Genomic DNA, 17781 nt, shown 5'->3' with positions numbered 1-17781 from the left:
TGTATGCATGTATTGCCTGCATGTAGGTAAGTACACCTGTGTCATGCAATGGAGGTTAGAAGAGGCTGTCGGGTCCCCTGGGACTGGACTTACAGACAGTGTTAGCTGCCATGTGGGTGCTGGGATTCGAGCCCGGGTCTTCTGCAAGAACAACCACTGTTCTTAACCTCTGAGCCATCTCTCCAGCCCCCTTATATATATATTTTAGCTCCCAGAGATACAGAAAACATAAATATGCTATACCTTTATATATTAGACAATCAAAATGAAAACAAATTGAAATCATGGAGGAGAAATTCTCTACTCCCTTCTGTAGTCCTACCCTGGAGAGAGTGTCTCCCATGAATCTAGTATTTGCATTCAGTTCATATTTTTGAAATTTTACTGCCTATATAGAATCATAAACATTAAATTATTTTGAATAACAAATTCTATAAAGAGCTTTGTAAAAAAAATCTTGTAACCCATATGGTAGCTAACAACTGTCTGTAACTCCAGTTTTAGGGGATCCGACAGCCTCTTCTGACCTCCATGGGCACTGCTGGACACGGGTGCACTTACCTACATGCAGGCAATACACAAATACACATAAAAATAATAAATAAAATATTTTAAAAAATATTGTAACATTCTATTACTTGTTTTCTTCCTTCAGCATTGTTTTTATTATGTATCTTCTAAAATTTTATTTTATGTGTATGAGTGTTTTTCCTGAATGTATGTAGGTGTGCCATGTACATACAATATCTGTAAAGGCCAGAAAAGGGTGGTGGATCCCCAGGAACTGGAGCTACCAACAGCTATTAGTCCCTGTATGGGTGCTGGGACCCAAACTTGGTTTTTCTGGAGAACAACAGCAAATGCTCTTAACCACTGAGCCATCTCTCCAGGTAATTAGAATCATCTAAGTAAACAGAAGTAGAAAGCAAGAGAAAGGGCTAGAAATTACTTATAAATACACATCAGTCCAAAATCACAAGAGTAAGAGATGAATGTCCATGGAGGAGTAAGAACAATGTCATTCAAAGATGCTGTGATGTCATTCAAAGATGCTGTGGTGCTGTGTTTGAACTGCTGCAAGTAGGGAGTGTAATACAGCAGAGGGATTGAGCAGAGGTCTGATCCACCTCTGCACATTCCCTGGGCAAGTCTGGCCTTGGAGAAAACCATAGAAACCCTTCCATCACAAGAAATTTAGTAAAAAATATTATAGCTAATGTCAGACACTTGTGGGTTCTTTTCTATATTTAAAATGGGTGTTCAATGATTTATCATTGTGGATATGAGTTGAAAGACAGTGATGAATCTACTGAGCATGAGAAGACCATTGCTACGTTTGACAGTGTTGATGCTGTTTTGAAGACCATGTGCCACTGAGATTCCCTCTTGTCTTCCTGACACTCAGCTCCAAGAGATGCCTGCCATTTTCTCAGGAGTCTTTACTCTGCCACCGTGTCCCTCTGTCTCTAAAGCAACAGTTCCCTTCAACTAATGGGCAAATGCATGACCCTCCACCAAGTCCTTTCAGACTCTGGAAAGTGACCAGTAGAGACAGTCACTTCAATGCTGAGAGTCTGGTCCTGTGGTTGCAATGCCCTCCATTGTCAGCTACTTTGTAACACAAGTTAGGTTCTTCTGGTTCTCCTGGTCTTGATGGTCTTAACACAGGATGTTTCTGCTAAACCAGAAGTGATTTGTATGCACATTCTGAGACTATTTGTGCTTGCTCTGCTCCCTCATGGTGATGCTAACTTCCAAATGATAGGCTGCTTTTTATAATTTTAATTTGCCAGTTGGTGCATTGAGAATAGATATACAGCATGATAAATCATTCATGTGTTTAAATTATACTTCTGGTAAAATCTTGCCTTTTACAACCCAACTCGAGTTCCTCCACTTCAAAATTATGCAGGGGAGGGTGCAAAGAAGAGCAAGGCAAGGTGTTAAGGATGACAACAATTAGTAGCAAAAAGAACTAAATGAGACCTCGTGGGAGGAAGGTTTAAGGTAGATGACTAGGAAAAGCAAATATTTAGTGAGGGCTTAATGTGTATTAAGAACTGTGCTTCCAATAAGTTCATCTCATTGGATTTTAATCCTCCCATCAGCTCTTCCTGTAGATATGATTATGTCCACTTTACACACAAGAAACTGGTGCTTAGGGGAATGAAGTGGCTTCCCAAGGTGACATAATGGTTAATGCCATCATTAACTTTTGATCCTAAAGCCCATGCTGTTTTCACCCCTCAGTGGTTCCCACTCTGCATGTCAGATTCCTCTGATGTACTTTTAAATAAAAGAACTACTGGCTCCCTTCCAATCAAAGTCTGTGAATGGGGCTTCACCACAGGCATTTTTCTTGATCCTCCTGGTGGATCTAATGTATAGCCAAGGTGTGGAGCCTCTCTGGGCATCACAAACACAGATAGAAACCTACTGAGTAGCTTTACATCTCCACCGTGAAAGCATAAATAAAAATGAAATGAAAAGATTGATCTAGAGCAGACAGAAAGAAGATGTATGTAGTACGGTTGACTTCCTTCTTTCAGCAGCTGGTAAACATGTTTTCTTTTTTTTTTTTTTAAATCCATTACTTATTGGCAAGGCTGTTCCATTGTTAATAATTTTTTAAAAATGCTTTCATAGGTACATTTATATTAGCTACAGAATCAAGTTCCCTGTAGATGCTTCCAGAATATCTATTTGGGTGGGAAGATGGGACAGTTATGTCACTGTCTTTTTCTAATTCCACTTAAGATCCTGAAGTAGAGAGTATGAGCTATAGGAAAGGTCCTTAGAGTTTGAAATACACCTGTTTAACCGAATCAGATTTCTCCTCAGCTAGGTCTAATGAATTCCTAAGTGACATATGTTTTCTAATGAAGATAGCCAAACAGAAGCCAGTTGTTTTGTTTGAGAAATGAATAATCATTTAAATGTTTTAAGAGTGTCACAAGTTCCTTCTTCACTCAGCTGTCCTGTGTTACAAGTTTTGTGGCTTTTATTTTCTCCCCCCACCCCTTAGCCTGCATGTGCTCTATAGTAACTGCTTAATACACAATGTGCTTGTGAGGATGGATATGGTTTCTGTGGGCAAAGTATTGTTCAAAATCCAAGATACAGGAGTGACTTGCAGTCTATAGAATCATTTAAGAATCATTTTTCAGAATGTCAATGTTTTCCTTATTTATTTTGCGGAAGTTTTCATTTTCAATGGTCAGTCCATAAGAAAGTACTCTTTACCTTTTAGTGGTGTTTTCTGCTGAGGGATATACAATCTTTTGAATAGATTGTGCTGATTTATGAGGCACAGACGTCATATTTTCTTGGATTCCTTTTGAATGTCATGGCCTCAATGAAGAGAACTTTTCCTGGGTGGGTGGATGAAGGTAGTTCTCAGCGGCCATCAGCCCTGAGAGTGTTTTCAAACCACACCCCTGTCTACAGATTTAATGAAGAGAACTTTTCCTGGGTGGGTGGATGAAGGTAGTTCTCAGCGGCCATCAGCCCTGAGAGTGTTTTCAAATCACACCCCTGTCTACAGATTTAATGTGCATTTTTTATTTTTTAATTCTTCCTCTGACCATGGCTCAGCCCCAGCAAATCCAAGGTCATAGAGTTTTATAATGAAGCGGGAGTGATATTTTCCATTGAAAAGCTAATCTGTTTTCTTCACAGTTAATAAAATTAGACCTAGAGTTTTAGAAGGCCGAAAGAGTCATGGAAATGCATCGGTGTTTTAACTTAATTTTTTGTTGTTGTTGTTTTGGATTTTTTTCAATATATATTTTTAATTGAATTTTTGTGCATTTTATACAGTATAGCTAAAACTACAACTGGGCATGATAAAACGCCACCGAAAAGCACACCCATGACAGCCTGCATTTTAAGAACAATCAAGCCAGTTAACTTGAGCATCAAGCATTTTGTCAAGTCAGTTTTCAGGCTGCACTGGCCAACCTCACAGTTTCCTGACCATCAAATTATAGACATAACCTTGGTCCGAATTTCTCTTACCTTTCACCACCATTTCTCAACCTGTGTCCTCCCTTGAAGCCCACTGCTGCTTTGAGGTGGTCCCAAGGGACACCTGTGCACCGTCCAGTCCTGTTTCCTGGTCAGTCAGGAGTTGAGGTTCCTGTTCACAGTGACCACACCACCCGGAAGCAAGGCTGCCACAGTGGGGCCGCCCCCTACATGTGAGTGTGCTAATTCGCATTGAAAATTGAGTTACCTTTTCTCCTTTGGGACCACCAGCTCCATGTTCACCACTTCCCTGAGTGAAAAGAGAACATCAAAAAGTCCACTTGTTTAAAATGTATTCAGTCTTGAACAGCACATCTAGGCAAATAATAGTACTTTGGATCCCATTAACAATAGTACTGGGAGACCTCATTTTACCTTGTGTGTGTGTGTGTGTGTGTGTGTGTGTGTGTGTGTGTGTGATTTCTCCAAGAGAAACATCAAAGGTCTGTGGGCGGGAGAGGGACTCCCTGCCCCAAATGCACACTTCTTGGGTTTCCTGCTCTCGCTACTCTGAAATCTTTATTGCAGACTCTCCCTCTCTGGGCAAAATGACTGCTTTTCATCACAAATAAATACAAATTGTCAGCCAGCACTTCTGCCATTGAACCTGCAAACTCCTGTATATTGAACAAAGGCCATTAGTACAGACCGGAAAAGAGAATCGGCTGGTCTTCATCAGTAAGTTTCCACAAGCTTGGTCTAGAAAGCCGAGCTTCCCCAGGCTGTGTAGAAAGCTGTATCCTGATATCTCTGAGCCACTGCCTTGTGACCCCAGACTCTGCCTAGGACCAAACATTTTACAAGGCTCTCATTTGCACGGTGGAAATTTTAGAGCTGGAAATGAACAGCACCTTGGATCCCTTCAACCTCCTAGGCCTGAACACTGGCCAGTCAGTTCTGCCCTCGTTCTCATGGTAAGAAGAGATCCGCAGTCCATTTCCTTACCTGGGGTGGCTCTTCTGTTATCGTGCTGCTCTCTTTGTAGCATACTAAGTGAACTGTTTTCCTTCTTTGCTTTAGAAAATATTTTCTTTTCTTTTTCACCAGTAAGTTGTCTGAATCTCTGCCTTCTTAGGGAATTTTCTTATTGCCATTAGATGAAATTGGTCAATTTCAAAAAATTAAATAAAATATAGCTAAAATTGGTCATTTTCTTCTTCTTGTATCTGTCTACCTCACTCTTCTTCCATCTTCAAACACAATACAAAACAGTTACCCCAGGGACACATTTCCCATTCGTGGGAAACTTTTTCAAAACCAAGATGGCCTAAGTTTCACCAGCTTGACTGACACAAACTTTAGACAAACGTCCTTCTGACTTTAGGCCCTAGCCTCCATTTTCCTAGAACATTTGCTTTAGGAAGCTTGTGCTTGAAAAAATCTTACACTCTTGTGAGATAGAAATCTTTTTAAAAAGCCTCTTCTAAGCTTAGTTACCTTGCTTTCCCTTTGGGGGAAATAAATTAGCAAATGCAATTTGGGTAAATGTGAGATTTTGAGAAAGAAAACTAAAATTAATTGATAAAAACTCAGAGCAGGTTACAAAAGAATGAGAGCGAGTAAGAGAGAGAGAGACAAAGAGAGAGAGAGAGACAGAGAGAGAGAAAGAGAGGGAGAAAACAAAACAAAAAACTGCCCCTGTTAATTTGAGAAAACAGCTTCCAGTTTACTGAAGCTAACACTCATCTTGTTTGTTTAAGAAAACAGGTGCATGTTTAACTTTTGCTTCTGCTTCTATAAATATGCTTCCCCACTTGAAATTCCAGTTCATGCTCCCCTCTTCACCAGTAAGGTGGAGACTCAGATCATGCAGCACACCTCCCTCCATCCCATGCATGGCCCCCAGTCATGTAGGCTGTGTGACTCTTGTGCCCATCAATGCCAAAGTGGGTTGGGGATGAGGTTGAATTATCTATAAATATTGTGAAACAATATTTACTACTACTATCTGCTGCTCAGACTTTAGAGGATAATCTCCTGGGCCTACTGCTGGCAGGATTAGGAATAAAACTGTGATTTCCCATTTTATCCCCAGTGCCTAATTTGAAAGTGGTAGTTTCTATTAAAATTTTCCGGTCGCAGTTGCAGAGCCATGCCCTTTATGGATGCTAAAAATGGTGGATTTATGTCTTATAGGGTTTATACTGAGTTCAATATTGTATAACTGTATTAATTCAACTGTGAACCTAAAAATTTACAGCCACTTTTGAAAGAAATGCATCTTTGCTCTGGAAATTGTTATTGAATATGCTAGTGCTGTAATGAAATACTTCTTCTAATCATGTGGTTATTAAATAAATAACAAAAAAAATGGTGAGTGCTAGAGTCCCTTTACATAATGTACATACATCCTTCCCTGTATATTACTTATCATACCTCAAACAATGTAAATATTATATGTGTACTTGCTATACTGTATTTTCAAGAAATAATGACAAGGACAATTTTTCATATATTCAATAGAGATGAAATTTGTTTTCAAATGTTTTTGATTCATGGTTGGTTGACTGAATCCTTAGACATGAAACCACAAATTCAGAAGTGTGAGTATATCTCGTTTTCTCTCTTGTATCTCTACCGTCTCTGTCTCAGTCTGTCTTTCTCCACTTTCAAAGGACTCCTTTGTCCCAATGGAGTTTAGACAGTCTGTCTCTTATTCTCCACTTCAAAAGTCTTCCTAGTTGATTTAATTTTTTCAGGTGTATTTATTTATTTATTTATTTATTTATTTATATTCACTTTGATATTAATTATTCATCTTAGTTATTGCCAAGCTCAGAGCTATTTGGCTTTCCCAAACTTTCCCAACACCAGTCTGTCTGGTGACACAGCTCTCTCGTGTTCTTAAGGATATTTTGCCGATCAGTTTGATGTATTCTTTGTGAATGACCGCTTTACTGATCCTACCACTCTCTTCCTCCACTGAGTTTTTCTTCTCTGTCTTTAGCGTCTCCTTTCCTGATCTGACTGTAGAAGGTTGACTTTCCTTAGAAGACGGTCTGGACTCTCTTGTCAAGTGACACAACACTTATGCCTGGTTTAGTCCCGTGGTCTAAGAATTATTTAAAGAGACATAAGTTTGTATGCTAATCATACACCTTTGTACCTGAGTTTTATACCTCTGTATGCAATTTACAGTTGTTAATTCTAGAAGCTATTTAAAATCAAAGGCAGAATGAAAAGATACAGATAACAGATATTTGAGAGCCAAAGTGGGTAGTTAAATGAAACTTGACGTCAGTTAATCAAGAAGTAGAATGGTAATCAATCTTGTCCCAATGTATTTCCCAGTTTATTTGTTTATTTTTATGAACAGTAATTCCATTGCACAATTTTAAAAATACAGGAAAGAAAAGAACATCTGAACTAACTCCTCTCTTCTTTTTTTAAAATATTCTATTATTTTTATTTTATGTGTATGAGCATGTTGTCTGCATGTATGTGAGTGCACCCATGTCATGCAATGCCGCGGAGGTCAGAAGAGGGCTTTGGATTCCCCTGGAACTGGAGTTAAGGATGGTTCGTAGTCATCATGTGGGTGTTGGGAATCGAACCTGGGTCCTCTGCAAGAGCAGTCAGTGCTCTTAACCGCTGAGCCATCTCTCCAGCTCCTAACCCCTCTCTTCTACAGAAGGTTTTTGTCTTCAATCTGGTATGTTCTATTTCTCCACATTTTTGGTAGGCAAGATCTCATGTGGCTTAAGCTGGACTTGAAGTCATTATGTAGCAAAGGCTGGGCTTGACTCCAGATTCTTGTCTTTACCTCCAGAGGGATCACAGGCATGGATTGCCATGCCCAGCTTTACTATCATCCCTTACTTCAGTCAGCCACCCAGGCTACTCTCACCAAATTTCATGGAAACATTTTAGAGATTCCTGAATATACTAGTCATTCTGGCATAGTGTCAGTGGCTGTACACAAACATCAACATGACTCTTAGTTGCTCTTTTGCAAGGATATTTTTAGTGAAGTTGGAGTGGACTTTGGTCTAACACATCACTTGTTCAGAGACAGTCTTTGGAGTGTGAAGCTCCAGGCACTTGGATCACAGAGTAGAAAACTGAGTATCTTAGGTAGGAGTATGTCCTAGCATATTCTAGATTATCCTACAACCTGCAAGGTGCCAGAGATGTGGCAGCTGGATCACAGCAATGCTTCTGTAGCCTCAAGTAAAGCTGCTCTAACCGTATGATTTATTATTCCCAATTCTTGCTTTTTATGGTGGCTTCATCCTAGAAAATCAATAGGGCCATTTAGTGTCCATCAAAGCACTGTATAGTTGTTTTACTCCATAATTAGGTCAGGAAATCCATCTAATCCCAGGCCCTTAAGAGCCTCTAGTACTTTCTGCTCTGGAGTTAAGAATGGTTAAGGTAGATTCAGACATGAACTTCAGCAGCATTTGCTCTTTGACATTCAATATTGTCTTCCCCGCCTCTCCAAGCTAATGGCACCAGACAATTACCTGGCTTTACAGAAATAGGAAGAGGCACAGTTCTTGAGTTTCTGAATCCACAGTAATGCTTTAGATACTTTTGGGATTTTATTGGGTTAGATTTTAAATTTATTTTATCTTATTTTTAAATTTTCTCATATTAAATTTTTGTGTATTTCATACAACATATTCTGATCATATTTAAAATCCTCCATCTGCACCCCTCTTAAACCCTGTCCATCAGATTTCAGGTACTCTGTCGTGTGTGTGTGTGTGTGTGTGTGTGTGTGTGTGTGTGTGTGTTAAGGCCTATCAAATCAAGTTTGTGTCCCCAAATGTCCTTTGCTGTGCATCTATCCACTGGAGCCTGGTCAAACTATCTAGCATCATATCCTTAAAGAAAATCAACTCTTCCTTTTCCAGTAGTTTCCTCAGCTAAGGTTGAGGCTTCTTTCTTTTTTTTAAAAAAATTATGCATTATTCTTATTTATGTGTATAAGTGTATTGCCTGAATGAACGTAAGTACACCTGTGTGATTCAGTGCCTGCGTGGAGGTCAGAAGAAGGTGTCAGATCCCCTGCAACTGGAGTTACAGACAATTGTTAGTTACCATGTGATTCCTGGGAATCAAACCCAGGTCATCTGCAAGAACAGCCAGTGCTCTTATCTTCTGAGCCATCTCTCCAGACCCAGGTTGGGGTTTCTTATCCACGTCCCCACTTCTATGCTGGGATTTTGTCTAGCTTAAGTGTATCTGGGTCTTGTGCATTCTGACTCTGGCTCTTAAGTCTTTCCATCCCCTCTTCCACAATTATCCCTGAGCCTTGGGAGGCAGAAGTTTTATATAGGTGTCCTATTCAGGGGTAAACACTGTTCAGTCTCTTATTTCTGTACTTTGGCCAGTTATGACTTTCTGGGTTCATTGCCATCCACTGTATGAGGAAGCTTTGCTGGTGAGAGTTGAGAGATGCATTAATATTCTTTCCTCCCCCTGTGATTGTGGTGACATTTTGAGGGTTATTGGAAGTCTTCCAAATAAATATAGGAATTTTGAATGCTTTTATGAAAAGTTCTTCAGATATAATAGTAATAGTCATGGTGTGTGATTTGCTAATGTTTATTCCTCTGAAGAATTCTGGGGGTGAGCACTATCCTGCGTTCTTTTGTGGGGAAATGGTAGACATTGTATGTGTTGAACCGTAAGAAGTGACCATTTTTGTAGTTCCCAGAGTGTAATGTGAGCAGTTCCCTATGGCTCAACTAATAAAGGAAACCAAGGGCAAGGGCATAAAATCCTTCTTATAACATAGAGCTATCATCTCTCCACCTCAATCCAGTCTTTCAAGAACGTTTTGTAATACCTTAGGCATGAAGAAAATGAAAGTTATTTGTGATGGCATGAACTGTGTTACCTGCTAGCCCTCATTCATACAAAGAAGTCAGATTCCCTGTATTTCAGAATGTGACCATGATTTGGTAGATTTGGTAATAGGGTGGCAGATATAACTAGTTATGATGAAGCTTTCCCTACCAAAATATGGCTATGTCTTTATAAAATGGGAAAACAGAGACATAAATTCAGGAAGGTTACCATGTCAATATGAGTGAGGAATCCTTAGGCACAAGGAGAAAAGCCTGCAATATACTCATCCCTGGAGCCATCAGAGGTGTCCTGGCCCTGCCAGCATCTTCATCTCAGACCACTATTCTCCAGAACTAAGAAATGGTAAATGTCTGTTTCTTAGGCTGTTTGATTTGTGATGTGTCATGTGAGTCAACCCTAGCAAGTTCAAACACAATATGTAACCTATAGGGCTTCACTCACTTGAAATAATACTCAGTGTTGGCTCAAAGTCCAGCTTCATAGGTACTTTAAAAATATATACAGTTTTGCTAATTGTGAAAGGGATAGGAGGACACAGGTGAACTTTTAGGCCTCTCTATAACCAAACCAGGTTCCAAAGTATTGTATGTCTGTGCCTAAGTCTCTAATGTTTCCTAATGCCAGTGGATTCTGGACATGGAGGGAGGGAGGGAAGGAGAGAGAGAGAGAGAGAGAGAGAGAGAGAGAGAGAGAGAGAGAATAGTTAATCTTGATTGTCAATTTGATGAGATTTAGAATCACCATGGAAACTAATCTCTGAGCATGTCTGTGTATGATTATGTAGACTAGATTAGTGAGGTAGGAAGACCCACCCTAAATGTGGGTGATACCATTTCCACAGGGCTGGGGTCCTGGAGTAAATCGAAAGGAGAATTGAGGAGCTGGAGAGATGTCGCAGCTGTGAAGAACACTGGCTGTTCTTGCAGAAGACCAGGGTTCAAATCCCAGCACCCACATGACAGCTAACGACTCCAGTTCCAGGGGATCTGATGCCCTCTTCTGTCTTCCACAGGCATTGCATGACACAGGTGCACTTGCATACATGCAGGCATAACACTCATACACATAAAATAATAACAAAAAAAAGAAGGGAGCCAAGCACCAGCGTTCATCTCTCTCTGCTTCCTGACTGTAGATGCAACGTCATCAGCAGCCTCAAGCTCCTGCCGTCATGCCTTCCCTGTCAGGATGGACTCTATCTACCCTGTGAGTCAAAATAAACCCTTCATTCTTTAAGTTTCTTTTGTCAGATATTTTGTCACAGCAACAAGTCAAATAACTAATACAGGAAATTAGAATTTAAAGTTAATTTTAAATCTTCAGGGGCTGGAAGAGTTGCCACCTTGGAAGCCTTTGCTTTGTGTGTCTTTGTTGGATTTAATTAAAACAGACCTTAAATGTTTGCTTTTGGAATACTAAGTTTTCTGTCTTTTCTAGTCTATAAATGTTAACATGAAGTTATAATTTGACACATGAGAAGAAAGTAGAGTATTTTGCCATTAAAATTGGGTTTTTTAAATCAGCCATTTAGAGAAATGAACACTAGAATTAGTTGCTGAGAGGTATCAATTTCCAACAGCTAAGACTGAGTGAGCCTCTTGTAAGCCAGTACAACTCTGCATTTTTCAATGCGGATCTTTAAATACAATGTCAAAGGTCAATCCACCAGTACTTGATCTCCACAGATAACACTTTGCCCCCATGTAGGAACTCATGGCTCTAAAAGCTAACAGAGCCTATCAAACTTTCTTTAAAATCCCCCAAGCAGGTGACAGTGAAGAACAGTTTGCTGGGTACTAGGCAGATTTTCCTTCAGGGGAAGAATATGCTCAGCACTGATGCTGTTTTGCAAACAATCTTTCAGAATGGGAGCAGCTGTTTTGCAAATTATTTTTGTGATGGAGAGGGAAATCTACCTTTTATTCTTCATATCCTGAAGCAAGCATATAAAAATGCTCATAAACACACATATAATCTTCCTGATCTCTCTCTCTCTCTCTTTCTCTTTCTCTCTCTCTCTCTCTCTCTCTCTCTCTCTCTCTCTCTCTCTCCCCCCAACTGTGCTGTGAAGGGAAGAGGTTCCTTATGCCTGAGTTTCTAACGTGGTTGACACAGCGAAGGTATAAGAGACTAGACCAATTCTCTATTGAGGATTAAAGGCAAGTTTGGATTCCTGGGATGGGGCTGACCCATCCGGTCTTTTGGTTTGGATGGGAGAAGGGACACATGAATAGTGGGCTATCATCCTCCTATGGGTAGCTGCCTCAGCAGATTGTTGGCTGGAGTTGCTGCCAGCCGAAGAGCTAAAGTCCAAGACTCAGCACAGGCATCACATAAATCAATGCCAATTTAAAAGGGAAGATTGTTTTAACCTTGGAGTGTCACTTTGTATGTTTCAGTACATGGTCCGTTATTTAATCTCAGCCCCCCTTCTCTCTGGGATCGTTTGTTATAGCCAGACCATCAGGCATGCAACAAACTGCAAAATGAAACAAACTGAAAATCCCCAAACAGATGAGAGTGGTGGGAACAAGGCTAAATGAAAAATGAATCTTGCTCATGATAGTGCACTTAGGACATTCCTTTGGGAATTTGAGGGTGAAGAGGAGATGGTTACTATGGAAAAATATCTATCAGTGTGTGTATTGGGGGTGGGGCTCCTTGTCAATCCTCATGGGCCTGCAATGAGTTCTACTGGCTCTCAGAAGGAAACAGAATAAAGTGTCTGATAAGTTAGTTACTTTCCATTTATCAAAACACTTCTGACTCTAAATGTTTATATTTAGGGGAGAAATGGTCCCTCCTCTATCCAGTTACCTTCCATCTCAAAAGCCACATTTATTGTACACATGGACTAACCATAGAGCTCAGTTCTGTGATGGTAATAATGACAGCTTGGGGTTCTTATAGGAGAGATTATAGCTAAGTTCCGGGTACTGGTCTGCAACTAGCAAAACTCCCCACTCAGTTACTGTGGGCAGTTCCCATTAAAATAACTATACCTTAAAGTTTAAAAATTAATATTTTCAACTTTAGACTCTGGAAATATAAAAGCTCTATATATTTTCATTTGAGGAAAACTGACTCATCGGTAAGATAAAGTACATATTGAAGTAGTGTTGGGAGACCTGCAAAGATATAAACCTTAAAAGTTTTGCAAGAGTTAGCAAATATTTAAGTAGCTGAGTAGCAACTTGGTGTATTTTATACCAAAGGCAAGAGTAATACGGTATGTTATTTGAACTTTTCTAGCTGACATCGTGACATCAGAGCCAACTTATTCTCATTATTTTGAAGCTTTTACGATAAGTCCTATTTTATAACAATAGATGTCATTACAAATGTCATTACATTGATTAAATTTAGATAAGCTTCCATTTACCTTTTTTAACCGTGCCAACCCCTAATGTTTTGAACAAGCTAGTATCAATTTATTTAAGATATTTAAAAAAGATAATAAAGAATCAGAAAACATATCCTAAACAATCTTTCTAATGCTCCCTGGAAAACCCAAATAAATGAAAAAATTCAAGACAGGATCATTATCTTAAAGTACAACAAAGTGTCTACATGCTTGATTTTAAATTTATCAAATACAGATTACCTATGTCTTTATGCTCAATTTGATTTGATGAACAAAAAATTGAGATTTTAAAATTAAGTTCTCTTTGAACAATAAGAATATTTTTTTGACTACCAGTTGTCTTCTAGCCCTGGACCAGGGCTGGAGAGATGGCACAACAGTTAGGAATGCTGGCTGCTCTATCCATGGACCTAGGTTTGGTTCCCAGAACTCACATGGTGGCTCACACCTTTTGTAACTCCAGTTCCAGGAGATCCAATGTTCTCTTCTGGCTTCTGTGAGCACTGCACACATGTGGTGCATATACCTGCATGCAGACAAACACTCATACACATAAAATAAATAAATCTCTTTTTAAAGTCTCCGGTTGGAACACAGTGTCTTGGAATTTGTGACTAGAGACATGCAATGGTAGTCATGGAAAAATATCCAAGAAAACATGAAGAAAAGACACAAGGGAGGCTGTCTCTAACTTTTTGTGTGACACAAGGTACCAGTGACGAGCTACTATGTACTGAAAGGACCCTAATGAGGGTCATTTTGAGCACTGATGGACAAAAATGCACTGAATAGGGTCCCCTATGTCATCAAACCCTGTGTGTTGTTAATAGATGATAATTCCATCAATGAGTTCATCCAAGTCTTTGAGCCAACACCCATTCATGTGTAGAATCAGAGTCTAAAGAACTAGCCTCTCAGATACTTCCATGCCAGCACTCTTCCCAGTTGTGATGAAAAAGACCCTAAGTAGGTTTAAAGCTGTTCCTGCTGGGGAGACTCTTGCTCGTAATCTATGGGATGCAAACATTTGCTTGAGATTTTAGTGAAGCATCTACTGATTTCGATAAGAAATCTCACTTTTTTAATTATTATTTTTATTTTATGTGTATGTGTGTATTGCCTGCATGTAGGTAAGTGCACCCATGTCGTGCAATGCCCATGGAGGTCAGAAGAGGCTGTCAGATCCCTTGGGACTGGATTTACAGAGAGTTGTTAGCTGCCATGTGGGTACTGGGATTGGAACCTGGGTCTTCTGCAAGAACAACCAATGTTCTTAACCACTCAACCATCTCTCCAGCCCCGAAATTTCACTTTTATGAGAGCTTCAGAGTGGCAAGTAATTTCTTTCTGCACTTGCATTGTCAAACTTTGAACTACTTTTTTGAAAATATTATAACCAAAATCCTGGGTTTATAGTAATATGCTCAATAATTTTTTAATTTTTAAATTTGGAAATGTTCAGTCACTATGGAAAGATGTTTAGAATATATGTGATCCTTAATATATGTGATCCTGTCTCAAGTTCTGAGAAGTTAGGAATTAATAGGATTTTTTTCCCCAAACACGTAATCACATAAAATCTCTATGCACATGATTGTGGGAATAAAGAAGTTGTACCTTGTTGAAATAGCCACCAAGATTTTGTTGTATTCCTTGTAACCCAGGAGGTCCCTGAATGAGAAAACAAAGGCAAATATATAAGTGTTTTTCAAAAATAATGTAATTTGGAGACTAGAGAGATAGCTCTGCAGTTAAAAGCAGTTGACGCTCTTGCAGAGGGCCCAGGTTCAGTTCCCTGCACCCACATGGCAGCTAACAATCATCCACAGCTTCAGTTCCAGGGACTCTGACACCCTCTTCTGACCTCTGCAGGCATTGCATGCATGTGTACACAGATATATGCAGGCAAAACACTCATACACATAAAAATAAACAAATAAAATAGAGTGCATTTTAAATAATACATGAAGAGTCTATTTAGTCAAATACTCCAATTAATAAAGAATTTTATGGACATTAACATATGATCAGGTTCCTTAATTTTTTTCTGGGCTAAGTCTTATATGAATCCAGAGTGAGGTCCTAAGTGGAATGTAAAACATTTATAGGAAATTCAGCCATCATCGAGCTCTTTGTTAAAAGGAATTCCACCGATGAAACTCTTCTGGGGAGGAAGTTATAGCTTCAGTTTATTTTTGGCTCTTCTCACTGGATTTGATGAATATATTATAGAAATGTGTGTCACCACATATTATGAACTTAGAAATTATGGAGAAATATATTTTTCTATTGCTTTACTGTTAAGAATTAATTATATGAAAATGGGATGCACAAGGATTTTAGACCAGGAAAAGATGTGTTCTATAAAATCTCACATTTAAGACATTTTAATACTGGCAGTTTTTATTGCTCTGGAAATATTTCTTCAGCATTATGCTGAGCTTGGGCTAGAAAGAAAACAAACAAAGCAACAGTATCAGCTGTCCATCTCTGAAGCTGCTGGGAAGGAAGGGAGAGACGAGTTTTCTAAGTTTTTCAGGGATTCCACTTTGGGGAGAGGACCATAGGAAAGTACAAACCTTAGCACTATTTTAAGAAGCAGCTCAAGCCAAGAGAGGCCCAGCTATCTCAGAGAGGAAACTGTATTTCATTCAGACCTCAGAACCTAGGAAGGGAGAAAAACTATAGAGGCCAAGTTCTTTTTGTATTTTTATTTTATATGTATGTGTTTATTGCGTATGTGTATGTAAGTGCACCCGTGTCACGCAGTGCCCGAGGAGGACAGAAGAGGGTGTTGGATCCCCTGAAACTGGAGTTATGGACAGTTGTTAGCTGCCATGTGGGTGCTGGGATTCAAACCCAGATCTTCTGCAAGAACAGTCAGTGTCCTTAACCACTGAGATATCTCTCTAGCTCCAAGGCCAAGTTCTTAATGTTTATCTCAGAAGGTTAGAAAAGTAATTGAGAAAATCAAAGATGGCTTGAAATTGAAAATCCATTCTAACATGAAACCTTGGCATTGTGCCACTAAATAAATAAAAGGATGCAAGGATGTGGTGATGGATGGCTGGGGGCAAGTTGGTATAACTCTTGAGAAAATAATGGGACTCACAAGTAATGGAGCTGGCTATGATTGGAAAGACAAATGATGCTGATGCTGTTACCTTGCTGAAATAAAAACAGATAATATCAGAAAAGATTTCCCATGACATTATAGATTTTTCCATTATCCAGATTTGTATAAAATATTCTGGGTCAGTTAGATGAAATAATGAGGAAAACAATCATTGAGGTGAGGGTGCTTGTAGAGCTTGTAGCCAAGAACATGCAAGATAATAACTCATTCTTGAAACCCAGGAGACACAATGTTACATACATATTGATCTTTCTGAAAATGTGTAATGAGGCAAGGAAGAATTTTGGACACTAAGGGTAGCAGCATCAACAGTAAGCTAAGGAATCTAGGCATAGCAGGCATCCAGTCTATGTATTTCATGATAAGACTCATTAGATCAAAGAACTGATGAAGCGAATGAATTTAGTTTCATATGCTTTTTTCTTAGTGAAAAGTAAGGGCTTTAATTATCAGGGCTTCTGAGAATAGCAGAACAATTAAAAATATTATCTCTTGAGCAAACCATAAGAATCAAATAATTATGGCTAAAATTTGTATAGTGCTAATTGTCTGTCAGGCATTATTGTAGAGCTTTAGAAGATTAACTCATTAAATTCAATATGAGGAATATGTGTGACACATTCTGATTCAAAGACAAAGAAAGTGAGATTGGAATTTGTTCTGATTTGCTCTCTGTTGGTGTGGTAAAACACTGCCCAAAATCAACTTTGGGAGGAATGCGTTTATTTGGCTTCCAGGTTACAGTTTGTCATCATGAACGATCAAGGCACAAAGTCAAGGTAGGAACCCAGAGGCAGAAACAAAATGCTATTTACGGGGGCTTGTTCCCCCTGGCTTGCTCAGTTACCTCTCTTACACAACCCAGGCCTCAGTGTCTAGGGATGGCATCACCCACAGTGGGCTGGGTCTTTCTACATCAATTAACAACTAAGAAAATACACCACAGACATGTCCACAGGCCAATCTATTGGGAGCAATTCCAGAACTGAGAGTCCTTTTTTCTAGTTATGTCTAGGTTGTGTCAAGTTGACAGAAAATGACAGAATTGTTAACCAGCTCAGTGTCAAACCCTTATTAAGTGGTAGGGCTAATACTTAACAATAAGGTTGGACTCAAAATCAGCTTTCAGCTTTCATCTATTCTACTAATCCCTCTTTTCTGTTTCTATTGATGTATTTTGATTCTTCATGGTGCTGTGCTTCTTGACAATTTCTTTCAAGCATATCATGTATTTTGATCATAGTGACTCCCCAGGACCCTCCTCTTTACCCCCCCTCACTCTGCCTTTTACTGTGACTCTTCTTCTCCCAGTCCTCTCTCTGCTTTCATCACACACACACACACACACACACACACACACACACACACACACACACACCCTTTTTAAATATCTATATAAAATCTAGGATCCACAAATGAGAGAAAATATGTGATC

At 39.3% G+C, this 17781-nt stretch overlaps 1 protein-coding gene across 1 annotated transcript in view; it reads right to left on the bottom strand.

The window, feature by feature from the left end:
- Nucleotides 1-17781, bottom strand: part of Col19a1 (collagen type XIX alpha 1 chain) — a 409660-nt gene that overhangs the window by 78760 nt on the left and 313119 nt on the right. The window contains exons 17-18 of the mRNA XM_008856281.2: nt 14828-14881; nt 4235-4276 (exon numbers count right to left, since the gene is read on the bottom strand). Of these exons, the coding sequence (XP_008854503.1) occupies nt 4235-4276; nt 14828-14881 (96 nt within the window). The remainder of the gene's footprint in view (nt 1-4234; nt 4277-14827; nt 14882-17781) is intronic.

This window comes from Nannospalax galili, unplaced genomic scaffold (genome assembly GCF_000622305.1).
Source record: "Nannospalax galili isolate Female #2095 unplaced genomic scaffold, S.galili_v1.0 scaffold206, whole genome shotgun sequence".
NCBI lineage: Eukaryota > Metazoa > Chordata > Mammalia > Rodentia > Spalacidae > Nannospalax > Nannospalax galili.
Note: the sequence above shows the minus strand (reverse complement) of the source record. Positions and strands in the feature narration are given on the sequence as shown.